The 27,177-nt window shown below is 36.8% G+C and overlaps 2 protein-coding genes across 2 annotated transcripts; one reads left to right on the top strand and one right to left on the bottom strand.

Annotated features, from left to right (window-relative positions):
• Positions 1 to 309: 309 nt before the first annotated feature.
• On the bottom strand, positions 310 to 13,778 carry rac2 (Rac family small GTPase 2). The gene is made up of 7 exons (XM_065278669.2): positions 13,587 to 13,778; positions 7,589 to 7,660; positions 7,387 to 7,504; positions 7,248 to 7,310; positions 1,776 to 1,935; positions 1,053 to 1,199; positions 310 to 778 (listed from the first exon to the last, which is right to left on the bottom strand). The coding sequence occupies exons 1-6, from the start codon at positions 13,619 to 13,621 to the stop codon at positions 1,069 to 1,071; spliced, it is 579 nt and encodes a 192-aa protein (XP_065134741.1). The 5' UTR covers positions 13,622 to 13,778; the 3' UTR covers positions 310 to 778; positions 1,053 to 1,068.
• Positions 13,779 to 14,532: 754 nt separating this feature from the next.
• On the top strand, positions 14,533 to 25,419 carry cyth4a (cytohesin 4a). The gene is made up of 14 exons (XM_065273826.2): positions 14,533 to 14,635; positions 15,034 to 15,094; positions 15,612 to 15,694; positions 15,920 to 15,984; positions 16,777 to 16,843; positions 17,327 to 17,445; positions 17,532 to 17,612; positions 17,716 to 17,828; positions 23,387 to 23,535; positions 23,624 to 23,735; positions 23,869 to 23,945; positions 24,035 to 24,106; positions 24,441 to 24,595; positions 24,864 to 25,419. The coding sequence occupies exons 1-14, from the start codon at positions 14,630 to 14,632 to the stop codon at positions 24,946 to 24,948; spliced, it is 1,245 nt and encodes a 414-aa protein (XP_065129898.2). The 5' UTR covers positions 14,533 to 14,629; the 3' UTR covers positions 24,949 to 25,419.
• The last annotated feature ends 1,758 nt before the right edge of the window (positions 25,420 to 27,177 follow it).

Here is a 27,177-nt window from a genome sequence, read left to right as displayed (position 1 = left end):
GCAGTAAATGGCAACACTTTGATGTGCGCTCATCGCAGTTCTATTGAAGTCAACGTCTGGCATGTTGTTATATCATGAAGTCCACGCTGCTAACAGTAGAGGCAAGGGTATAGATAATGTCTCATCCTGACAAAAGATGACTTAAAATTGACACTGTAACATTTTCAGCAATGTAAGAAGTAACGAGAGAAGCTATCCAAATAAAAATATGTAGTTTAGCTGGCGATAGGCAAAACACAGATAATGGTAACCATATAGTGTTTGTCAGGCACAATAACTGGGTTAAAATAATGCAGCCATTCAGATGTGTAAGGGTTGTACTCTTTATTTTTTGCCATTTCTTAAAAATAACTATGCATGTATTAAATGTGAATGTGATTCACAGGTCTAAAATATCCTCCCCGAGTTCAACTCTGCGTAACAAGAACTTGTGCTTTTTTGGTGTAGCAACGAACATTACATTTCATATCTTGAGAAAATAGAATGGAAAGAGAAAAATGCGATCTTTTACACAAGACCACTACAAACAGCTCCCATCGAAAACTACATCAATCACAATATTAAACAATACTATATTTGATTAAATATTTTCTCCTTTTTACACTTAATATTATTTCAATGGTATAAACGTGGTGGATTCAAGGCATGTATTCAGCTACAAAGAAAAGAAAGGCTTTATCAATTTAATGAAGTTCCACCAACACTTCTTTTTGATCCCATGTTTGGTTGTCGGAGAAAACCACTGGATTCCTTTGGTACCTCTTTTACAGTGATGAATCTGAAGGCAGAAAGAACGAAAGGTCAGTGCTCGTTCTACTTTTGGCATCCCCGCACATCCTCTTTATAAAAAAAGGGGACATGAATCGAAATTATCGTCTTTAACTTCCACCTGAAACGCGCCTGTAAGTCGCGACAATTGCAAAGTAGCAAAACTACAAAAGCTGTTCTCTGTAATTGTGGGGGCATCTGAAATTTTATGCGTGCACTTTCTCTAACTTTGCCAGTCTCAGGAGAAAAAAACTTTGAAACATCACACACACAAACTCACGCACCATGTACCGTGTATACTTAGAGCAGCAGACATCCCTTCTTCTTGACCTTGGTGGGTTGTGGGCAGAGCACAGCACGTATGGCTTCATCAAACACTGTCTTCAAACCTCTCTGAGTAAGAGCAGAACACTCCAGGTATTTTACTGAATCTGTTTTCAGACAAACACATCCCATTTTTATTCTTTAGAAAGGAAAATTTGAGAAAACAAGCATAAATTAGCTTCTACTTTCAAAACTAACGTAGTGAGTTTTCATTTTCATTATATATCAACAGAGGATATATTTATATGCATCGTTGTCAGGCACACTGAAGCGGCGCTACATTAACACAGACACTGTGAGTGGGATACTTGCTACCAGATGTCTGGGTGTATTAGGTGTGCACAAATCTGTCAAATCTGAGCATGTAGGAGGACCAGCCCATGTGTTCTCCCAAATGCTGGTATAAATTACACTGGGAACCTTTTGCATTTGCATCTAAGACCGTAGCCTGATATGTACTGCATTGGATTTTGTGTATTCAGAGACTACCTGGTAATTATATACTACAAAGAAACGGCACAGTAAACAGTGTTGTATGTCTTGTTTCCCAAGCATTATTTCACTAATGATAACTCGTTCTACTCTATATCTGCAGTTTAATCTTTTTGCGAACTATTTAAGACTGGGGTTATTTTTGTTGCTGATGCCTCAAGTATATAAATATATATGTTACACCATCTCACCTATTTCTTTGGCCAATGCAAGACCCTGTGGGTAAGTGATTGGTGCCAGCTTTTTCTCCTTTAGCTTTTCAATGGTTTCCTTCTCGTCCCTCAGATCGAGCTTGGTGCCAACCAGAATAATTGGAGTAGAAGGGCAGTGGTGCCTCACCTCTGGGTACCACTAGAGGGAGCAAAGCAGACAACCAAGAAAGGTTATAGTGGTTCATACAAACCTGTTTTAAAGGTTTTCTATTAGACAGCAATTGCATTGCAAGTATAAACGCACAGTTCTTATTTTATATCCACTGTAGTGTCCTGCCTTCCTAACAATGTTGTGTCCTAACATTCCCATGCATACATTTACTTTAGCACACTCAGAAATGTCAGAAAATGGTCCCAAGCTGTCAATCAGGCAGTGCCCTTTAAAAGGTCCTAATATGTACCATTTATATAAAGATATGTATACAATACCTCTGTGGTGCTAATATGCACTCTTTGATACCAATATGTACCTCTGGGGTACTAATATGTCCTCTTTAGGTGTAAAGGTGTACTTTTTGAAAGGGTGGCATCTGGGGATATTTTTTTTCTGACAGTGCACCAAGTTATAGCCATTTTTTGCATAAAACTGACAACACAGACTGTGCATAATCTTGTTTATTTTAGAACGTATATAATCTCAAGAGAGTGCATATTTATTGAGAACATCTCTGCATGCTTAAGACACATTTGTTTTTTACTTTTATCTCCTGCAAATAATATTGATGTTCACTCAGTGTTTATTATAGATGCATTTTGGCAATTTTGCTCATTCACGTTCTTCACATTATGCCTATGTTCACAAAACCAGGCTTGAGTGTGAAACTCACTGTAATTGGCAGAATGCGTAAATGCTGTACATGTTCACGCTTTGGAGCTAAATGTCCGTCGCTTCGGATGTGCCAAGGCCTTTAAATTAGCATGATTTTTTTTCAGAAAAGCAGTGACTGAATTGTTAAAGTGTTTACAAAGTCAAAGGTATCTCAGAATGTGTGTAGACAATCTGAAAAATGCTGCAGAAAATGGTTTCTAAAGTGCTTATTGCCCAGACAATCACATAGAGATGCTTTATGAAAACTTGCGGCATACACTACAAGGACACTTCAAGGTTTGGCCTCTGAATGTGTTCTTTAATCTGACACTCAAAAACGCCATTGTTTTCATATACAAAGCAGTCATTGGATTCACATTAGAGCAGACCTTCAGTGGTATATTGGCACAGCTATACCACGAAAGCATTTCTAAGCCTCGCCATCCTAAGACGTACAAACTTTAATATAGCCAACACTGAGCTAATCATCCCGTCATATGTTGACGAAATTAGCAACAATGTTTACCATGAGCTACACAGAAGATCATTAAAGAAAAAGAGAAACAAACTAATATCTCCACAAGACAAAGGCAGCCTGTGACTCAGGTTCTAAAATGAGTACTTATTATTCATCTGTTCCTTGATGATCCCACGTCTGATCTACTGAGCTATTTTCAGTAGCTTACCTTCAGTAAATCAGATCTGGGATCGTCCTTTTGTATGAAACGAAAGACATTTTCGATTTCCCTCATCAAGCTTATTAATAAGAGACTTCAAAAGAGCTGACAGACACAAAATGGTGGCCTTCATAAGAGATCAGCATGTCTCCAGTGGCATTTATGAGCCTTTCTGATAGGCATGTGGGTGGGGCGCAATGCAGATTTCTGAGCATCACTTTTTATTGCAGTCAAAGCAAACCATTATCGCAGCAGCCCATTTTCGCATACTATCAACCCGCTCCGGTAATGAGAAATGATCTCTGTGCACTTAACTTCTTCATGACAGGTGATTGCTTCTAGAGCGTAGATGTTGTTCGCAAGGGCCATGTGACTTCCCACAGCCCTCCTGCACCCCCTTTCCCCCAATCTATCTTTAAATAGATTTTAATTTGTCTCTTCAACCTCACACAATCTATCAAGGCTACATTTGCATGGGGTTACCATGGTTACTACTTGGAAATATACTGTACAAATAATGAAGAAAAAGACCGGGAGGGTAGAAAAAGCTTCTGAAGGTCTTTGATTGAGAGTGGATATTGTAAATTGGCATGGATTAAGCCTCAAAGGTTTTTGGAATTGTTGATATCAAAAACAATTTGCTTTTCATTCCATCTCTTAAATGTGCTGCATGAGCCTTGATAAGGTCTAGCATAAAAACAACAATGTGGAGAAAGGGAACTTTTATTTCATTTTCCGCCTTTGTTTCTCATCTTTATTATTAATAAAAAAAACCTGTGTAGGCTAAGTCTTAAAATTCCTTGTATCATTTTGAATCTCTTTTTGTTTTTGTCTGTTCTCTTTGTCTTGTGCTCTTAATAATGCAACTTTATATTACCCAGCTTATCTTAGTATTATCCATAGTATTATATATTATAAATATTTCATTTATTTACATAGCTAGACTTACAGTTGACAACACGGTTTATCTGAGGAATAAAAATGAGTTCCCTGACAACCAAGGCGAACTTTGTTTCCACTGAAACCAAGGTTGTGAACCAATCGTATCACAGCTGCTCTACCTTTGCATTATTATCAGTACTTTGACGTAAAGACAGACCCTGATTCTCAACAGTCTTTTCAGAGTGAATGGTGCCTATTTTCTTGCACAAGTCAGGGACATCTTCTCTGTAGAAACTAAATATTATATTTGATTTCAATTTTTCTTTTTTTTTAACATTCTTGCAGACTTTCTAACATTTATTGTTAGAATTTAAGCAGTGGCTGTAGATCGTAAAAACTAACCAAGATCACACCCCTGCCATGTGTCTTTGTGGTTTTGTACTTCACTCTGTCTTTTATTTCGTAAACCTGCATTTTGTATAATGATCATGTTCCTGTTGTAGTCAGTTTTTAATTCTGCTGTACTTCTGTCATTGTAGCTTTGCCTTAATTGTCTCCACTTGTATTTTGTTAACCTTGATTAATTTGTTTCCATTGTATCCACTGTACGCTTTCTATCAGCTTGAATCAGTCAGCCCATGCTCTCTGACCTCTAGCATCAACAAGGCAGATTTTCCCTTTTCATACCATTCTTTGTAAACCCTAGAAATGGTTGTGCGTGAAAATCCCAGTAACTGAGCAGATTGTGAAATACTCAGACCCGTTTGGCACCAACAACCATGTCACGCTCAAAATTGCTTAAATCACCTTTCTTTCCCATTCTGACATCTCCTGGAGTTCAAGTGATTGTCTTGACCAGGACCACACCCCTAAATGCATTGACGCAACTGCCACGTGATTGGTTGATTAGATAATTGCATTAATCAGAAATCTGTACCATATTAAATTGCATAGCATCATATTATTTCATTGCATCATACTTAAATGAATGACATCGCGTTGAACCGAATCAGAATTGGACCGCAGTGCTTCATAGAGGCTGTTTACACTTGGCATTAACATGCGTTTTCATCGGTCGGATCACAAGTAGACAACGTTAATGCCAGGTGTAAACGGTGTTCAAAACGTTTTGAGCTCGTTCACTTTCAGCCACTTTCAACCACATCCAGAGGTAGTCGAAACCACTTTCGATCGGATCGCTTTGGAGTTGCGGAACGCATATGTGGTTGAATGTGTTCGAACAGCCACACGCGACCGCCTTCTCTCCGCCCATTTATCTAATCTGAGGTATTAAACACAAGTTATACGTTTTTTTTTTTACTTCTGGCGTGAACATACGGTGAACAGCGCTATTTTTAGCCTTTCATTGATAAAACCAAAGCGGAGGATCTCCGTAGTTTCGTTTTGAAAGCGTGTGAAAGTTGCGCGATCCTATTTCATCAATTGCGCTGAAAACTCAGAGAAAGCTCTTACATACACACGTACAAAACTCTGTGCAGCATGATTACTTGCTAAACAAGCAGTGGACTCCAACATAATATTAGTTTGCGTCCATATAAACTCATAATTACTGATGCTCAGGTTTGAATGACAGCAGAGAGACTCGCCCACCATCTTGACAGACCTCCCCCTCACAGTATTCATGACAAAAGTGGTCGAAAGTGGACAAGAGAGACAGATTTAAATACCAGGTGTAAACATAATGTGTCTCTCTCGTCCACTTGTGATCCGATCGATGAAAACACATCTTAATACCAAGTGTAAATAGCCCCATAATGAGATGCATCGCATTGTATTGCATAGGTAGCTGCTTTATATGCATCTTGAATGTATTGCATCGTAGGCTATGCATCAAGTTTTGGAGATGGATTGCTTGTGTTTTTAGTAAACATGTTTCACAACATTGTGTACATGTATATGCAAGAGCTTTCTCTGATATTTCAGAGCAATTGTTGAAATAAATTTGTTGAAAGAAGCGGAGAGCAGCTGCTTCATTTGTATCAATGGAAGCCTAAAGATCGCGCTGAACACTGTGGGTTCATGCTAGAAGTCATGTCCAATGGAAAAACATTGTGCTCAATACATTGTACAATAGGCATGGAGTAGGCGGTCTTTGGTGGCTGTTCGAACACATTTGACCACATGAGCGTCTACACCACTAAAGCAATCTGATTGAATGCATTTCGACTACCTTTGAATGTGGTCGAAAGTGGACAAGCTAAAAACGTTTAACGCCTGGTTAACACCTGTATTTAGAGTCATCCACTTGTGATCTGATCGACCGAAACGCATCTTAATTCCAGGTGTAAAAAGCATCTAAGGTCATCAATCTATACCTGAATTGTTCTACACCATTTTGTATTCTTGCACAAAGTAGCACATTTAACAAATATCTTTTCATAGTTCATTGAATTGATTCATTTTTAACAGCACTATACTCAACGAAAACAGTCAGTTTGACTTTTAAAACAGTCTTTGCTTTTAGGATTACCCCTTAAAATGCTTTGTGTCAGGGTGAAACAGTAACAGTGTAAACATGGTAATTGTACCAGGACACTAAGTGGTGTATCTTTCTGGCATCTACAGCATACACTTGCACTTAATGGAGAACAGGCCAAGGTCACCAAAGCTGCTAGCATCTTTAGTGCTGTATACTCCCTTAGGGGGTTTTGTGGGTGTGAGGTACATAAATAACTTTCTAAATAGATTCTAGTTTAAATGAATGTATGGAATGAAGCAGTTGACTTGGCTGGATGCGATTACTTTCTCTTTTAAAATGACTGAATGCCAGCGATGGAACTCAGTTTGTGAGTGTCTGAATGCTAGCAAGGCCAAAGCATTTTATATTGACTGATGCTATCATCGTGTTCTCTTTATGAGCAGTTTTCTTTTGTAAATTTTAACTTTTGCTTCTGTGAAAGGCATGATCAAGGATTAATGCATAGTGGCATCTAGTGTCTAGTGCAATGAAGAGCAAGTGTTTGGTGACAACACATGCAAATTAGTCGGACCTTTCACTAAATGTTTGTGTGATTCCATTCGAATTCCATAAATATCTACACTAAACCAAGCATGCGGACTCACCTTGGCTCTGACGTTTTCAAAAGATGCTGGGCTCACCAGGGAGAAACAGATGAGAAACACATCCTACAAAACACAACATCAAAAGATCTTTACTTGTGCTCATGTTTTTCCAGAAACTTGTGTGCATGTGACAGCGTACCGTCTGTGGGTAAGACAGTGGCCGCAATCTGTCATAGTCTTCCTGTCCAGCTGTATCCCAGAGTCCCAGGTTCACTGGTTTGCTGTCCACCATTACATTTGCCGAGTAGTTATCAAACCTAAGGGAAAGTAAGCTCGTGAGTGTCAGGTGCATGAACAACATTAAAAAACAATCACTTTCCCATTTATGCACTAGTACTCACACTGTGGGAATGTACTCCCCAGGGAATGCATTAGTAGTGTAGCTGATGAGAAGACAGGTCTTTCCCACAGCTCTGAAATATGCAAACAAAAAAACATAAATGTCATTAAATAAAATACATTCAGCTAAAATGACTTCAAAGGGTTGTGTAACAATCTAACAAGAGGAAAACTGGTGTACTGTACTCTCATTGTAAATCCACCCATTTTGTTTTCAAATACAAAGAACATTCTAGTGGCGTTTGCATGTTTTTTTTTTCAAAAACAAGGAATTGTACTCTCAATCGTACTGTTTAAAACCCGACCACAGAGTAATTTTATACATGAAAGGAGGGAAAGCCATTCTCTATCCACTTTTGTCCTAACAATTGTCTTTGAATTGTGTCAACTGAACATGTATTCAGTTTTCATGTCTTTTTGTACAAAAGCATCATGAGGATATTATTAGAGATCTCTTAGGGGAAAATAATATGAAGAGCTAATAATAAAATAATATGAAGAATAATATAAAGAGCTCATAAGCCGCTAAACTATAAAATTAGATAACAATATAAACTGTATGCTCTCGGGAGGTATTATATGTTGTTTGTCAATTACTTTCGCTTTAAATCTGCCACGGCCTCAGGCCATTCAGAAATATCGCTCTGTTGGCAGAATCCATTAAAAGATTTTTCTAGCAAAGTCCTCAAGTGCATAGAAGACATTCAAACTTGCGTCCCTTGTCAGTACCTGGACCTGAATACAAGCTACTCCGTAATTTTTGGTTCAGTTTCTTCATTTTTACCTTTTGAGTTCTGACTTTCATCATTTTCAATGTTTCTAGTTGCATTCTTAGTGATGTTGCAACAGTGTTTTTACAGATTTTTCAACAGTTTGCAAACTTTGTCTTGCCATTGTGGAAGTTTTTGAAAAAGAAGAGCATGCACTTAAAGGCGGGGTGCATGATTTTTGAAAAACACTTTGAAAAAGGAAGTTGGGCAAACTACCAAAACACACTTGAAGCCAATCAGCAGTAAGGGGTGTGCCTACTAACCGACATTGTTGCTTGGGTTGTGTATAGGGATGGGCATGATTAATCGACGATCGATAATTGATCGTTAAGAATTTAGTCGATGACGTTAATTTGTTATTGATTAATCGAATACTTTTTTTTATCTAATGCAGGTTGCATTGCCTAGCATAGCATGTGTCTTGAAGCAGTTAAATGAATTTCACTGTGTGGCAGAAATTCAACATTTTACCACCAGGGTGCAATATTTGACACCATACTCCGTTATCTGTGACCTTCCATTTTGATTTAAAAAAAATAATCATGAAGAGGTCATGATTTTTTGAAACAAATGAAGTCTCTGTTTAAGAATGCGGCTCGCAGCTGCAGGTTCCGCTGCTTTAGAGCTCCGCATATTCAAGCGCATATATCTTTCGTTTGTCTAACTAAATGTAGTTTAACTGTTTGCCACAAGTTGATCTTTTAATAAAGGTCTCATGGAGGAAAACGCACTGTATTTTTGTATTCAACATTTTTGAATTATAAAAGTTAAATAACTATTTTTTATGATAAAAATATTAATGATTAATCGATAGTCGATCGTTAATTCTCCCGACGATCGACTAAAAAAATTTAATCGAATGCCCATCCCTAGTTGTGTATGTGTGGGGCGGGTCTATCAAAAGAAGGTCCAGATTCTATTAGGGTAGGGGCGTGTTTGTTTAGGTGATTTCAAATGTCAACACTGGCATTCTGAGATCATGCACCCTGCCTTTAAAGGGTTTTGCGGTGGAAGACAGTTAAATTTGTAAATACTGACTAAAGTGACATTTTTAAGCAGGGTTGCCAGGTCCAAGAAAAATTTCCAGTCCAATGACAACTTAAAACCCGCCCAAAAGGAATGAAAACGAGCACAATTTTTACATTTTGAAATCTGCGGGATTACAACAAAAGGCTATAAAATAAACTCTTACTATTGCTTTTAATGTACTTTCCAGATGAAAAATTGTCTTAATGCACTTAAGAGTGGTCTATTTTTTATGTACTATTCTGTTCTCTAAACAAAAGAATTCTACTTTAGTACTTTTTAAGATTATCTTAAGAACATTTTGAGACAGTATATGAACACTGCCCTTGTAACATACTATCTCTGTATTTAATTTTTTTTTTATTTAACTAAAGATCATACAAAAATGGGTTTACATGCACTGTAAAAAAATTCCGTAGAAATTGCAGCTGGTTTGCCGGTAACTTACCGTAGATTTAAATTGATGTTTTTTACTGGCAACATTTTGTTCAAAGTTAAATGAACATTAAACATTTACAAGTCTTTGTCTTTACAGAGTAAAACTAAAAAAACAGAATCAAGCAAAACATTCTGGGAAACAAAATCTGAAGCAAAAAACTGAAAAAGGTTGATGATGATTTCTGGTTCCCAGAATGCTTTGCATGAGGCTGTTATTGTATAGTTTTATTCTGTAAAGATAAAGACTTGTTAATATTTAAAATTTATTGCCAGTAAATAACATAAATGTAAATCTACGGTAAATTACCGGCAACCCAGCTGCAATAACATTGTAATTTCTACTGAATTTTTTTACAGTGTGGTCTGTAAATATCCTCTCAGTATAAATGTAACTCCTCACGTAAGGTCATTTCTTGTTTCTGACTTGAAAATAAGAGCAAAATGCAGCGGTCCTTGGGTTGACAGGTATTCTTTATGGGATTAGTTCACATGAGGAAAAAAAGCCACGGCACATTATAAAACTAAAACGCAACCTGTGGCTCCGAAATGTTTCCTGCAACTGTATTTTCAAAATAGCCCAATTGTGCGGGAAAACCACAAACCTGGCAACACTGTTTGTAAGAATAAGGCATTTCAATCACTGACTAATAACCTTATCATCATTAACCTTATTATTGCCATTAAACTAAAATGACTAAACATAAACACAAAAGAGCCTGATAAAAACGTGGGAAGTTTAAAATTAAAAATGAAGGGATGACATGTAATACGAAAAGATGTCACTTAGCAAACACATATGAACAGGCTGAAAGTGGAGCGTACTGTAGGAATGTTGGATTCCAGTGGATTGCATGCTGCAGCATGCAGGCTATGAAAATGTGGAATGCTGGGATTCAGGAGCCTGTGGCTACAATTCTCTTGCATCACGCTGCTGCTCCAGTACTTAAGAGCAAGGCCAAAATCACATACCCCAGGCAACGCACGTTCAGTCACATCATAACTAGGTTTCCTCCTCGCACCCCTGTTGTTTCTGTTGCCCCTTATAATATGCATTCACATTCATGAAGTCACTAAAAAATACACGAGCACACACATCAACAAACACACACCACTTGAAAGTCCTACAGACCTGTGTGTACTTGACTCAAGGGCTGGGCTCTGGTTAGAGGCTCACAGTTGTGCATTATAACTAAGGCATAGCTAAACTAAAACTAAAAAAAAACTTTATTGGGAAAGAGTACAGTTCCCTTCATTTATAAAGAGTCAAAGAAACTTCTGTGTAAATTACTGTAATGCATTTTTTTCCAAAGAGTAAATACTGAAAGTAACCAAATTACAGTAACCAAACTCGGTCACTGAAGCTGCTAGAGAAATAAGAAATGCCTTATATAACCAAGAATACTCAAATAAATTGTATCCACAAATTTCAGTACTCACTTGAGGCAGTGCACTAAAATCTTAATAAGAAAACAGTGGGAGATGACTGTTAAGGGGTGCTCTCTGAAGCTCTTTGAAGTTGTGTTTGTAAATCAGATACAGAGAGAAAGATAAATGCAGGGAGAAAAGAGCGAAAGAGGGCTCAGTATGGGGCCTGGCATTGTGTGACAGGATGACAGGAAGTAGGGCGCGTCTGCCTGAAAGATCGACAGCAAGCCTCTTTTTGAAGTGTGTCTTTGAAAATGCTCCATGGGTAGCTTAAACTTTATTTTTTAGTTACATCGAATGTCCCCTGTGATGCGGTCAATTTTAAGACAATGTATGTACTACTTTATGTTACACATCTGGGCTGATCATACAGTATCAAGCCACCAGTGAAACTAAGCCATCACTTCCACTTTAGAGGGGCTGCTAGCTGCCAGAGAGCATGAGACAGTCAACACAGAAAATGAAACACGAAAGTGCCAGTAGGGTAGAAAATGTCCACCCGGAAGACAAAGCAAATCTGAAAAAAATCAACCACAATCGATAAAAAAGTCAAAGCACCATATAAAACAAAGAAATTAGAATGTTATAGTGGTCATGCACACATAAACGGACATACAAATGCATTCTCAATCCATTAAGCTAAAAAAAATGTGTTTCTTATGTTGACCTCACAACTATGAGGAACCTAAGCAGCTAAGTTGCAGCATCAGAATTGTACTAGAGGAAGTTAAGAGCTTCAAAATGGAGAACTGTGCACAGGGTTTAAACAGGATATCCTCAAAGAAACAGCAACCATCCTCCCCTATTCTACACTGCTGTCTCTTAATTGCTACATTAGATATTACCGAAGTATACGTAATCATGAATTAAAACTTACCTATGTATTATTTCAACAGTTATACATTATCACTTTAAGCCTACACACCTAACAACTGTAGCAATATGGTACTGTATCACTCTGATTCTGATCCTACTACACGCAGCAATAGATCAATAAGGAAAGAACACGTTGGGTTGAAATTTAACCTGTGCTGGGTTGTTTTAAAACATTGTTGAGTCAAATATAAACAATTTCCTCATTAATTTAACCCAATCGCTGGGTTCTTCCCTTTTTGACCTAACGCTGGGTTGGAAATAACCCAGCATTTTTAAAAGTGTATAATTTATGTGCTTCAGCATTGCTTTCGTTTAGTCTGTGTGTCACAGCATTATATAAAGCACTTGATATAAGATATCTATCTATCGGTCTATTTATCTGTCTATCTATCTGTCTATCTATCTATCTATATACACATACATGTACTCCTTTGAAAACCCCCCTCCCACTTTCTAAAAACAGTCTTTGACATTGAAGTGTTTCAGACTCACATGTTTCAACATGAAAGTCATCTTATCCTCCATCTTGAATCATCACTGCTTGAAAATTAGCATATGGTCTAGAGATGCCCCAAAACTGTTTATCAGTGTACATAGTTACACAGGCCTTAAAGATTAGGAAGAAAATAAACAACGCCAACTTGATGTATTTAGCCAAGTTTGAATTGCAAAGTGTATCAACTGCAGGCCAAGAATCGGATAAAAATCTATCTGTATTCTTTGCTTCGATATGAAGAATGCTTTACGGAAATAATATTTGGTTTTCTAAAAAGAAATGTGTTTACAGCATAATGATGGGTTACATTGTTTGAGAGATGTGATAATGTAACATTCTCATCATTCTATTGTCAGTCATAAAAAAAGCTTGCAGTGTAAAAACTTCCTGCAAAGAAACATGAGCCATGTGCGACTGCTTTTTCCTTTCTCGATGAAAATCAGTTGCCATGCACTAAACTTCCTGTGTTCTGTTGTGTACCTTGCATGTGAAGAGAAAGCCTCTACATAACTGTGCAACCCACAATATGTCTGTCAGTCAAATGATGCACATCCCTGTCATGTTTTTTTTTTTTTTTTTTTGCCAAACACAAATGGAATGATGGTTCAATTACTAAACCCGTTTAAAGCCAGTGTTAAGAAATTAAAAACAGACTATTACCAATAACTTCTTTAAACCCAATATAGGAAATAAAAGAGGCAGTTCATATTAGTTCAACCTGTACCTCAGGCTATGAACTCATGTAAAAAGTCTCACGTGACATTAACATTAAAAAGGAGGAAACTAAAACTAACCAGCCTAAGTAGATACAACTAACGTTAGTAAACTATCAGACGATACATTTAAAAAAGCTAAACAACAAAAACAAACAACCCACCGTAAACAAACAATAGCCTAACCTTAACATAAAATTATGACAAACAGTTATATCTGCTAAAAAATGTTTAAGAAATGTATTTCGCTACTCACCCATCTCCGACAACAACACATTTGATCGCTTGCATTTTACGAGAGTTTTGAGAAAGCTTTACCGGCTGTCGCCCTGTAAAACAACTGTTAAGGAACTAAGTTGTAATACAGGAAACAAATTTGCTTTTTCAGTCTGCCAGTATCTCTCTCTCTATCTCTCTCTCTCACTCGCTCACTCACTTTGCGCACACGCTCATATGTGGTTGTGACAGTTTTAACGCGTATGTGACGATGAGGAAGTATTTAACTTTTAGTGGCATCCATGCGATTCCTATTGATGCCATTCACAATACTGAACACATGAGGGTGGTGTTGTGTAACATTCAAATATAAACGAGTTCAGGAAGTTTAGTGCATGGCATGATGGAGTTCATTCCGCGCTGCGCAGACCGATAGGTCTACAGTATGACGTAAAACCACCGCGAGAGCGTTTCGAAAGCACAGCTATTGAATCGCTCTCGCGGTATTTTACGTCATAGGCCGATCAGTCTTCACAGTGCCGCATGACAACACCTGAAGGATCAGGAGGATCTAAATTATTTAGTAGTTTACCATCAAACTGTTACACACATCAGTCGTATTAAGCTACATTACGTCTGCTAACGCTTTTTTACTCTCTTATTTGGAACTCTCTCATTTGTTAATCCCCCCAACAATGACATGGTTAAAGGTGAACCATGGTTACCACAACATAACCATGGTTTTGCTACAAAACTATCTTTCTTGCCGATGGTAATCAATACCCTAAAAAGTCACGATTACAGAAAAACATGGTTGATTTTTCATAAAGGATTGCTCTCTCATTTGTAAATCGCTTTGGATTAAAGCGTCTGCCTAGTGAGCAATGTAAATGTAAATCGGTATGAAGATGCTTTAAAACAGATAAGGATTCATTTTTAGAGCTGTCATTCATGCCTGTGAAGTGTGACGTCACTCATCTCGCGCACAACTCAGCGCCGCTTCTCCATGAATTAAAGCGCATTTCACATTGACATTCATTCTGTCTGAAAGCGAGGACCTTACTTGCTTACTAATGTACACTTATGAAGGTAAGCGTTTTCACAATTTTCCTTAGGTTTAGCAAGACATGTTGCCTCCATTGTTACTTTGTATTTTTTTTCTTTAAATAATACTTTTTTACAGGCTTTCCTTTAGGCTGCCTTTGCAACTTTTAACTTTTCTTATCAGTTGCAGGAATATAATATTTACTTTTAGTTCATATCATTCTTTTTATGATTTTCCTTTTTTTATATATTATGAAGATTTTTATTTGTTATGACGTATGTATTGGAACAACTGTGTATGCTGAAAAGCTGCATATGACATCAAATATATCGCTGTTAATTTTCAATATGTAATATAATGACACAGTTTATCATGGACCTTCAAGTCCACGCTTACCATTAATTTGTAATAAGCTGCCCCTGATCTGTCTGTTTAATTCCAGTACCCTTCTAATACAGACAACATGGGGTCCCAAAGAAAGGACAGTTTCCTCTGGGGAAAAGGTATGTTTTATTGTTGTGATATTGTTACAGTTGTGTCTCTGAGCTCAGTTGCGAAAATATATATTTCAAGCAAAATGTGCATCTGTAGTTGGCCTGTGTGATAACATCTATTTAGCATTTCAACATTCATTAAACTGAAGACATGAACAGGAAATGTAAATGATTTTAATGACTGGAAATTATATGAAGAAATCAAATTTAACAATCACATACCAATTCACTTAACTTACTTTAAATAATTTTTGCAAATCTTTAGTGTAATTTCAATAGAAGTGGCAGTGTTTGTACAGTAAAAGTCAAATCAGTAACAGACAAAGCTAAATTCTATCTGGACCAGTTCTCCAAAACAGAAATAACAGGAATAGCCTATATTTACAGTAGCTGGATTTGAGAAATTTAGGCTGTCTGTGCACTTTATTGCTCTCTCTGTGCAGTTCATTGTCTTCATGGCATCAGGGATGTGATATAAGATTGTTGCTTATACCGTTTATACATTTTTGTTATGTCTCATCTTCAGCACCTTCAGCTACTTTCACTCCAAGTACCAAGAGTCAGATTGAAGTCAATGACCAAAAGCATGTGATTCTAGATGATATTCAGGTATATGCTTTTACAATACGATTAAACATATTTATCTTATTCTTAATAAAGGTTTGCTAAGGCAAAAAAATAAAAAAAATAAACAGAATTGTGACCACAATGTCATGCAAAACTACTTGGGAAGTTTGTGACTTTACTTTAAGTTTGTGTGAATTATGCAGTGTCTGCATGTTTCGTCATCATCTTCATTATATTGAAACTATAGTTGTTCCCTATTGCTGGCAGAAACTCAGGCTGGAGATCGAAAACATGATGACAGAAATTCAAACGATGGAAGCTGATGATGAGAAGTGAGTACCATCGCTATTACTTGCCACTAGGTTACCATGGTAACACGAAAAAGGATCACTACCATTTTCAAATCCCTACGTAAATGTAACACGTTGGTTGGCAGATCTTAGTCATTTAAGGTTAAAAAAACAGAAAAGTGAAAGTTGCAGTGACTAAAAAGAAAGTGCAGTGGGCTTTCTGTGATTAAATTATATACTTATTCATTCCAGAACCCATTAGCACCAGTATGTCTGTAAGACCATAACCAAAACCAATACAAAGAATAAAACAAGCATTTCCTAAAGAATGCTACTGTGGCTGAAGTGTCACCTATACTTTCACAGATTAGGGCCTCAGTGTCAAAGGCATAATATAATGCGCATGTCCTACACAAAACTATATGAAATTGAACTCATAAACACTTCAGAAGTCTTTTCAGGTTTTTGCTGCCGTGTGTGCATGCAAGACATTGTTGCTGCAGCATGTTGACTGAATTTAATGCAGTTAAAGGTCGGCACATATGTTTTTTTGCACGTTTCTGAAACATTGACAATGCACATAGGCTTGTATCTGTTTCCTGTTTCTTGGTTTTCATTTTACGAGAAAAGGTTCAGCCCTAGATTTGACACTGCTAGCTCTAGCCACAGAAAATATGACAGGTTATATACATCAACCATAAAACACTTTGTGCACCAACACCAGTATTTAGCTACAGTATATCACATTGTCATAACTATTTTGACTCTGTTTCATTTGTGTCACATGGATGTTACTCTTTCAAACACATTTATAAGCAGTTATTTCCCCCACAGTAAAAATGTCATGAAGAACAAGAGAATCCAATGTGGAAAAAAGAAATTTAACATGGACCCAAAGAAGGTACAGTATGCTGAATGCAATGTTTCACCTTAAACCAGTGTTTCAACAAGTTGAAAGACAGCTTGAGGAAGATTTAGCTAAAGTAGGTTAGAGGAAGAGGGGGCGGAGAGAGACAGAGAATGAAGATAGAACCACATCCTGTGTTTCAGCAGAACAAGCGTGCTGAAGCCACATAGTATTTTCCAAGTACTTCAATCTACGTGGTCAGTGTATTTGAAAAGAATTATTGCTTCACCAGTCCAGTTTCAAGTATATTTCACAATGTATCAAATAAAGCCTCAATCTGTACCTCACTTCTTTTTTTTTTAGAAAACCCTCTGAAGAATCTTTCCTAGATCTGTATTTTCTTATCAACTACTAATGATCTCTTCTACAGAACTATCATTAGCTGTTTCTGAATGAACATTTGGTTTGCAATGGTGCCAATGGTCTGTGGTAAAACAGCTGTTTTTACATTGACGTAAATTGTGTGTTTATTTCTAGGGTATTCAGTACCTAGTAGATAACAACCTATTGGAATGGAATCCAGAGGCTGTGTCAGAGTTCCTATACAAAGAGGAAGGCCTCCATAAAACAGCTATTGGCAACTTTCTAGGGGAATGGTACGATGATGATATTTTATGGACAATAAGCGTAGCATTATAGTCTGAACCCTGATATACGAAACAAATATTTCTTCTGTTCACAGGGAGGACATCCACCTTCAGATTCTGCAAGCTTTCGTTGACCTTCATGAGTTCTCAAACCTTAATTTGGTTCAAGCTTTGAGGTGAGAGAAAAAGGTCATCTGTTCCTGTTTCATTTCCACCGACTCACCGTCAGTGTGTTCGATTGTTTATCCAATTGTTGCTTCTCATTTTGTGTGGACACAGGCAGTTTCTGTGGAGTTTTCGACTGCCTGGTGAGGCTCAGAAGATTGACCGTATGATGGAAGCTTTTGCTTTGCGCTACTGTACCTGTAATCCTGGGGTTTTTCAGTCCACAGGTAATTTATTACCACATTTAGGTTATGTTTAAATTAGTGTATTTTTGTTTTTTTTAGTTTTTAGTTAGTTTTTTTTAGGGGACATATCATTAAAATCTGACTTTTCCATGTTTAAGTGCTATAATCAGGTCCCCAGTGCTTCTATCAACTAGTAAAAGACCAACCCAGTAACTTAGTTTTGGTAAACCATTCTCTGCAAGCCTGTGAAAAATAGGTAATTGAAATTTGGCTCCCCCTGTGATGTCAGAAGGGGATAATACCGTCCCTTAATCTGCACTCTCCAACCACGGCACTGCAATTTAGTGCAGAGATCAGCTCATTTGCATTTAAAAGGACACACCCAAAACAGCAAATTTTTTTCTCACGCCTACAGATTGGCAATTTTAACATCTCATAATAAATGATCTTTATGGTAGTTTGCGCTAAAACTTCACGTACATACTCTGGGGACACCAAAGACTTATTTGACATCTTAAAAAAGTCTTGTGAAATGCCAAATGCAATGTCTTTTTTAATACAAAGGGTTGAAAAGGTTAACAGCCGTTGTGCATTTAAACTTTTCTATAACATTGCAGCTATCTATATGTGAAAGAGGCAAGCTATTAGAGCAATCAGCTCTTTTACACTTGTACATGCATACCCAGCGTGCCTGAAAGGTCAAGTTTCATGCGTTTTTTGGTCATTTATTGTGTGGATGAAGATGTTTTCTGGAACTCAGTGGAAACCGCATTATGGATGGTTTTCATTTTTACATGACATATTAAAACGACAATGCATTAAACGACTAAAATATTCAGACTTTTCTCATTACACTGTTTCTAAAAATGTGTCTCTGCAGCAGAACTAGTGGTTGACCAATATGAGTTTTAATGGTGAAGCTGATGACAACATGAGCTGACGCAATACTGATTTGCATGCCTACAGTACCACTTCATAGCTTCCTCAGATTTATTTTGTGTTAGTTTTGTTCACTTTTTACATTTTTTTAGGATTTAATATGTAAGGGATAATGTATAGGCAGTCAGTTGTTAATGAAGAAATAAGCCCTGATCAGGACCTGATGTGAAACAGTGTTCACTACTCACTGGGATGGGTTGATTGCAGAGGCCACATTACAACTATGCGTTCCATACTTGACAAAAATGACACTTTTACTATTTCGCGATAACAACATGCCTGTACATTGTCCAGCTTATTACATTCCTATTTACCTCATAAGTAAGGTAAAGAAGATTAAATATTGATTTTCTTATTTTCAACAAATGCAGACCTTCCGTGACCAAATCCTTTTCTTTCGGTTTAAAGTGCACCTATTTCATTGCAAAAAAATTATGTTATTTTGTGTATTTGGTATATAATGTGTTCGCATGGTTTATGGTAAAAAACACATTATAAAATGGGCAGTTCTGGTTCTTCATTCTGATTGGTTGAAACGCGTCCTAAGCCGTGATAAAATACACCGGTAACCTCACGGTTCAGACCACATTACATAAGTATCACTGCGCCACTGTTACTGTGTATTGATTTATGAAAATAAACACCACAGTCTTAAATCATATTTTTAAAGGGCCCATGTCACAGGACTTTTTTAAGATGTCAAATACATCTTTGGTGTCCCCAGAGCACATGTGTGAAGTTTTAGCTCAAAATACCATATAAATAATTTATTATAGCATGTTAAAATTGCCACTTTGTAGGTGTGTGCAAAAATGTGGCGTTTTGGGTGTGTCCTCTAAAATGCACATGTGCAGATCAAGTGCAAACACTGATCACAATGATGGTGGTTTGTTGAAATTGAAACTCAATTGTTCTGTGAATTATTTTCTCTCTGCACTAAATGGCAGTGCTGTGGTTGGATTATTATAATAAGAGCTCCTTATGACATCATAAGGAGAGCCAAATTTCAACGACCTATTTTTTCATGTGCTTGTAGAGAATGGTTTACCAAAACTAAGTTACTGGGTTGATCTTTTTCAAATTGTATAGGTTGATAGCATCACTAGGGACCCAATCATAGCCAGGGCCGGATTAACATAAGGGCTAGGTGGGGCTGAAGCCCCAGGGCCCGCGGGATTAGGGGGCCCGTGATTGGCTGGAGGAAATGAGATTGTCAAATCATAGGTGGTTGATTTGTGTATAATAAAATAACAAGACGTTATTGGAAAATGTGACTTGAATTATATAATTCACCGCCCAATCAAATTAACTCTACAATTTGCGCCAAGACGTTGGGAAACGCCTCTTTTCGTTATGGTTTCATGAACATTGTAGCGCTATAAAACGCTCGCTGGAGCAATAGTTACGCCCCTCTCTTGTAGACAGACCCATCTCGCTGGAGTTCAAAAATGATGAAAAAAGTGATAGTGGTTCACAAAAAAAGGAAAAACAAGCTTCACCTCCCTGCCTCGTCCCCGATCCGCATGTTTTATATGTCGAAAAGGGTAAGCAAGCAGCTGAAGTTAATGAGTTAAGCACTATTTGGATGATAATCGCAGTGTTTCCCATACATTATTTGTAGCGCGCCGCCACAGAATCAACACTGGGCACCACGAATAGATTTTTCATGATTACCATTTACATTTTTATTTTAATATTTAAAACGGCTTCATTCACTATTCCTAGGGCTCAGCGGCGCCTCTCTCGTGCGCACGCGCTCTCTGTCTCATGCTGTGTGCGGCACCTCGACAGTGCATCTCTCACATGACACTGATTGAAAGAATTAAAAGTTGGCGGTGTTTTCATGTCATTTTTCAATGTACTTGTATTTTCACGTAAACGTCAACAAATGTTACTGACAGAGAAGACGGCTGACAGACTGTATCATGACTTAACGAAAGGTTAGTAGTGTTTTCCCACACACGGTTTTCTGTGTGCGAGCTCTCTCCTTCCCTATGGTGCGGTGCGTTATGCGCGCGTGTTCTGTAGTTCTGTGTAACAGTGTATTCTCTCATATTTTTGAATTTGCGCCGAATTGTCTTCGCCATACGCGATCTACAATCCAACTATCACTTGCATTTCACGCTCATAAACACAACAAGATGAGAAGAGCATCAGTAGCCTAAAGCTCTGCAATGCTTGAGAGGTAGTGTAGCCAAAATCACTTTGTATATCAGCTTAAACTCTTCTAAAATAACAATCATAGCATTTATGTAATTCTAAATGCAGTGTAAATGTAGGCTATTAATAACCCTCATGCTATCAACATGAGGGTGATGTTTTTGAACTATCCCTAAATTATTCATGGTTAAGTACTTATTGAGGAAGTATGACTGAAGTAGGAGTAATGTTTTTGCTGATTTTTGGCAACCTTTATGTTTTTGAGTTCATATCTGGAGTAAATGCACTACATAGAGTACAAATGTTTTATCAATAAAATGTTCCCAAAATCTGTGCAGTTGAGGGTTACGGTGTTAAATAGCCTGAACTCTTTAGTGTGCAAAAATAATAATAATAAATAATGATAAAGAAAAACATTAATTAAATACATTGATTAATAATAACAAAAAATATGTAGGCTATTGCGGTAGAAGACTGGCTTGGCAATCAGATGAAGGGGGGCCTTTGGTGTTTGCTATAGCCCCAGGGCCCAAAGTCCTCTTAATCCGGGCCTGATCATAGCACTTAAACATGGAAAAAGTCAGATTTTCATGTCATGGCCCCTTTAATTTGTCTACAATTGCACAATTAATGGCGATATACAGATGAATTTCAATAAATATTGTTGAGTCATCTCGTCGATAAAGAGAAAACGTTGTCTGAGGAGTTTATAACTCAAGTTCATACGTCCGCTATTATCCACTGGGTGGCGATCTTACCCAATTTAAACACTGACACATTCACTCAACACTGAAAACAGCGTGTTTTCATCAGGCTCTGAATCTGATCTCTTACAAAAAAACGCTGACGGGGAAAGAGTTCAGCATGCTTTCAAGCATATTTGATCATCACTTCAACAGTTGCACAATATAAATGTTAATGTATAAATTAAATGAATGTTGATTTATAAAATAAACACCACAGTCTTAAATCATATTTTCATTGTGTCTTTGCTGCATCTCTGTTGGTTGGGAACTGCGCTCTGTTTCAGTCATACTTGATTCTGAGGAACTACTTTGTTTGGCGGAAGAGTAATATTTGTACTAATATAATTACAACTTATTTGTGTTTTATTTGAAAAAATCCCGCTAACGTTATGCATATGAAGTAACCGTTTTATAAACGCAATAAACCCCTCGAAGCGTTGGGTTCCAGTGCATTTTATAACAGCTAAGGGGGTTAGGCACTCCGCGAACTTTTCCACATTCCGTACATTTGCAGATTTCACTCTCTTCCTGAAACGCACGGATTTGAAAAACACTGTGGCACTGATTGGCCAGCTAATCTGTACGTTGTGATTGGCCTGAATACCACTGACGTCAGCCGGAAATGTGACGCTCCTTACCATGTTTAAAAGATTCGCTCACAATGCAATGCTAACAGGAGTTCATTTACAGGCTGTGAGTCTAAAGCGGGAGGATTTATTATAATGTCGATCTTTACTACATTACTTATCCCAGGAAGTAAACTGTTGCCTACAAGCTGTGTGTTTGTTGTAGTCCAAAAAAAGAGATTTACGTTGGAGACGATAACTCGCGTCATCGTTTACTTTGGGGTTTGTACCTTTTTCATATCGTTAACATGTACTAATACACTTCCACACTAAAGAAAAATTAAAAACGTGAATCGGACAATAGGTGCTCTTTAAAGATAAAACGTTCAAATTTCACAAACACTATTTGGTTGAATCATTTGTAAATATAATGTCATTTTTGTTATTAAAAGACATATTTGTATTTTATTGTTATGTACTATTAAACTGTACCTGTCAAAATTATTTGCATCACACTGGTTACCGCGTGTTAGTCTTGAGCGGTTGTTATTTGGGATTAACAAACCTGCAAATTTTGCGACTGGCCAATCAGATTCAAGCAAGCCGTGTAATAAATGTAAAATATAGCACTCTTACACACCTTTCATCTTGAAACTTTACACAGAAAAAACTTCTTGCATAGCAGAACATTACTGGTTAATATGATGGGTTTAAAAGGAGAAGGAGAAATTAATGTTTTTCTGATTATATTTAAACCAGAAGAAAACATTTATTATTTATACCAATGTTTTTTTGAAGCTGTAATGATATGTAACTGCTATTTGCAGTTATGCACTTTAAAAACAGATGTGTGAAAAACTGAGTAAATGCGTTGTTGTTTTTACTGGACTAACACATGCTGTGTTACTTTTAACACAATGTGTGTTGTCGCTTTTTTAACACAAAATAACACAAAATAACAGATGATGTGTTAAATAGCACACAAAAAATTATAAAAAACAAACACACCCTTTTTTAGAATGTACATCAATCCGCCATCCCAGTCCTCTCATGAGAAGACTATACAAAAAATCTTTAGAGCCTTGAGAACAATTAACCATTTGTATAAACTAAATGTTTAAAATGAATTTTATAGTTATGGTCTTTCTGATACTGCAGTTTACCACATCTATGTTTTTGTGTATTACAGACACCTGTTACATCCTCTCCTTTGCTATCATTATGCTCAACACAAGCTTGCACAACCCCAATGTAAAGGAAAAGACTACACTAGAACGCTTCATCAACATGAACAGAGGAATCAACAACGGAGGAAATCTTCCCGATGAACTGCTGGAGGTGAGCGAAGTCACACAGGGTTACACCAAAACACAGCCAAACAATCACATCTAATAATCCGATTATTTCTCTTTACTGAAACATTTAGAAACTTTATGAGAGCATTAAGAACGAACCCTTCAAAATCCCAGAAGATGATGGTAATGACCTCACTCACACCTTCTTCAATCCTGACCGAGAGGGATGGCTTCTTAAAGAGGGTGTGTTACTTCACTCAACTTAATAATAAAACTATTACTTTATGATAGACTCTTTAGGATACATTTCAGATATGCTATGAACCCGTATGCTATGTAGACTTAGATGTTAGTATTCATTCTGGATATTCTTTAGGTGGAAGAATTAAGACTTGGAAAAGGAGATGGTTCATTTTGACAGATAGCTGTCTGTACTATTTCCAGTACACCACTGTAAGTACATAAGACAAAATGAGTTTTTAAATTTTCATTTTGGATTAAATAACCATTTAGTCAAGAATGACCCACTTTTACCTTCTCAGGACAAAGAACCAAAGGGAATCATTCCATTGGAGAACTTATGTGTTAGAGACGTGGAAGATGCAAACAAGCAGGTGTGTATTACACAATCTTTTCATTCTACAGGATGGATTTATCAAAGATGATCAATGATTCAACAAATAGTGTGTTCCTCTACCTGCTGCTGTAGGCTACTTTGTGGTTATATTGGGCGGCTATGACTTATAACTGTATTTCTGTGAGCTCAGTCAAGATCGAGAATCTCTCTATGTCCAGATCCTGATTTCTATTTCTTTTTGAGTCAGCGTTTCATCAAACGAGTGACATTTAAATGTTCGACAGAAAACTTGCTCAGCTTTTCGTTTGGAACGTAACCTTTTGAAAACTGATGTTTGCATTTCATCTTATGAAACGTGTATGTGTGTGTAGTTCTGTTTAGAGTTGTTTAGCCCTCATCGTAAAGGGGAAACAATAAAGGCGTGCAAAACTGAAACAGATGGGAGAGTCGTGATGGGCAAACACCAGTCCTACAAGCTAAGTGCAGCATCCGCCGAGGAACGTGCCGAGTGGATTCAGGACATCAGGTACCCGACAGCTCTTCCATTAAAAACATCATACAAAACAGCATGGCAGTTTGGTTAAGTTTGAAGAGATTCGGTTATGATGCTACTGCATGCCTGTATAAGACCTTGAATAAAACAATGAGTATTGTGGGAAAGAGGAACTACGCACACACAATTTCATCAGACATGAATTATAAATATTTGTTGAGGTAGCCAGTAGCCACTAATATACCTTGACATTCACAGAGGAACTGAGAATATCTCAATCTGTTTCCCCTCTATTTTTTAGAGCCTGCATCACTAAGGACCCTTTTTATGACCTGGTTTCTGCACGCAAGAAGAAGATCATCAGCCAGACTGAACACCATGACTGAAGCATTTGTATACAGATTGAACTGAACAGATCTGATCTGAACACATATTGGAACATCAACAGAGGCCGTCTGAACTGTTTGGAGAACTGCAAGAGATGACGAATGAAGTTCCCCGGGGTGCTATTTTTCATCACTCTCTCCATGCATCACAACTGCTGCTACATTTGCAGCTGTAGTTCTTGCTAAGAGCGGTGTTGTTGTGGTCGGAAGTTCTGTGTGAAACTATTTTCATATTTATTTTCAAACCTACAAGAAATGTTACCATAAAAATCATCTGTAAGTGACCCTTGAAAGGAATAAGGTGTCTCTCTCTCTCATTTGTAAAATATTGTATAAACAAATATATTGTAAAAATTATAACTTGGCACTTTGTGTGTAAAATAGTTTGTATAGTGTTTTGGGGTCAAAATGTAAAGTTTCAATTTTGTTTCTATAAGCAGCTGTTAATTAAAAATGTTACTCTACAAATTACATTTATTCCTACTTTTTTTATCTGACTAATCCACATTTATGGATTCCGTAGTTCTAGGTTTAAACTATATCAAACATATACATTTAGGTATAAAGTATTAATTATAGTTTTTGCCGATCTGGTAAATTTTTAAGAAACCTTAATACCACCACTTGCAATTGTCTGTATTTGTACTAAATGTTTCATTTAAATATTTATTTGTAACTTAAAAGGTTATAATTGTTAACACAATTTTATGTATTAGCTATAAACTAACAATGAACAATACTTCTACAGCGTTTATTAATATTAGTTCATGTTAATTTCAGCATTTAGCCTACTAATACATTTTAGTGATACAGTTGTACCTGTAACATTGGTTAATTCACAATGAACTAACATGAATAACTGTATTAGGAATAACAAAGATTAATAAATGATGAAAAATATAGCTTATTTTTTACTTTATCTTAGCGAGTGCATTTGCTAAAGTTAACAATTACAACCTTATTGTAAAGTGTTACTCATTTATTTAATATATTCACCATTAAATCATTTTAAGCTTTTGGTCAGTGCTCTTTATTGTCATTATTAATAAAATCATGAACATTATTAATATAATCAAATAAGTTCATACAGTTCCCTGTTATTAAGATTTGTAATTAATTTTGGGGCAAGAGGCATCTATAATTCTACTCATGCGCTAAACAAGACTCATTTGAAACATGTAATACACACATTTTACCAGCAGAGGGTGGTGTTGATTAATCTTTATAATGCCACAAACCTTTGCATTGATTGTACATTCGTTTTCTTGGCAAAGCTAAGGCTTATACTGCACTGCAGAAGCCAACTTTCCTCTTGTGCATTTGTAATCTTTCGTTCATATCTTCTCCATGCAATTTTAATCTTCAAATGCTTTATTCTGTTTTCTGTCCCACTAAAATAAATTTATTTGTTCTGATAAATACAAAGGAAGATATTTTGAGGAATTTTTGTAACCAAACTGATCAGAGGCTCCATTGACTTCCATAGTATTCATTTTCCTACTGTGGAAGTCAATGGAGCTCATAATCGGTTTGGTTACAAACATTCCTCAAAATATCTTCTTCCTTTGTGTTCATCAGAACAAAGAAATTTATACAAGTTTTTAACAACATCAGAGTGGGTAAATGACAGACTTTTCATTTTTGGGTGAACAATTTAAAACCCTAAACTGCAAGTCATCCCTTAGGAAAATTAACCACGGCTTTACTACAGTTAAAAAACAACACAGTGTAGTGAGACCATGGTTACCACAAAATAACCATGATTTTGAAACCCATGGTTTTCAAAAAACATTGTTTAACCACGGTTACTGTGGTAAACTCATGGTTTTCCTAATAGTAATCAATACACACAGAAAAAACATGGTTACTACACTTTTACCACAAAAAAAATACATGGTTAAAGAGCACTTCTGATTCACGATTTTACATTTCCTTTGGTGTGTAAGTGTGTATAAGTACATGTTAATGATATGCAAAAGGAACCAAAGTAAACCCCAATGTAAGCAATAATGTGAGTTATCGTCTCCAACATAAATCTCTTTTCTTGGACTACAACAAACACACATATTGTAGGGAAAAGTTTACTTTCTGGGCCTGTTGACTTGGACAAGACCGACATTATCATAATTCTTCCCGCTTTGGACTGCAAGTTAACTCCTGTTAGCATTGCATTGTAAGGGAATCTTTTAAACACGGTAAGGAGCGTCACATTTCCAGCTGGAGTCAGAG

The sequence above is a fragment of the Paramisgurnus dabryanus genome, chromosome 3 (genome assembly GCF_030506205.2).
Source record: "Paramisgurnus dabryanus chromosome 3, PD_genome_1.1, whole genome shotgun sequence".
NCBI classification, from domain to species: Eukaryota; Metazoa; Chordata; class Actinopteri; order Cypriniformes; family Cobitidae; genus Paramisgurnus; species Paramisgurnus dabryanus.
Note: the sequence above shows the minus strand (reverse complement) of the source record. Positions and strands in the feature narration are given on the sequence as shown.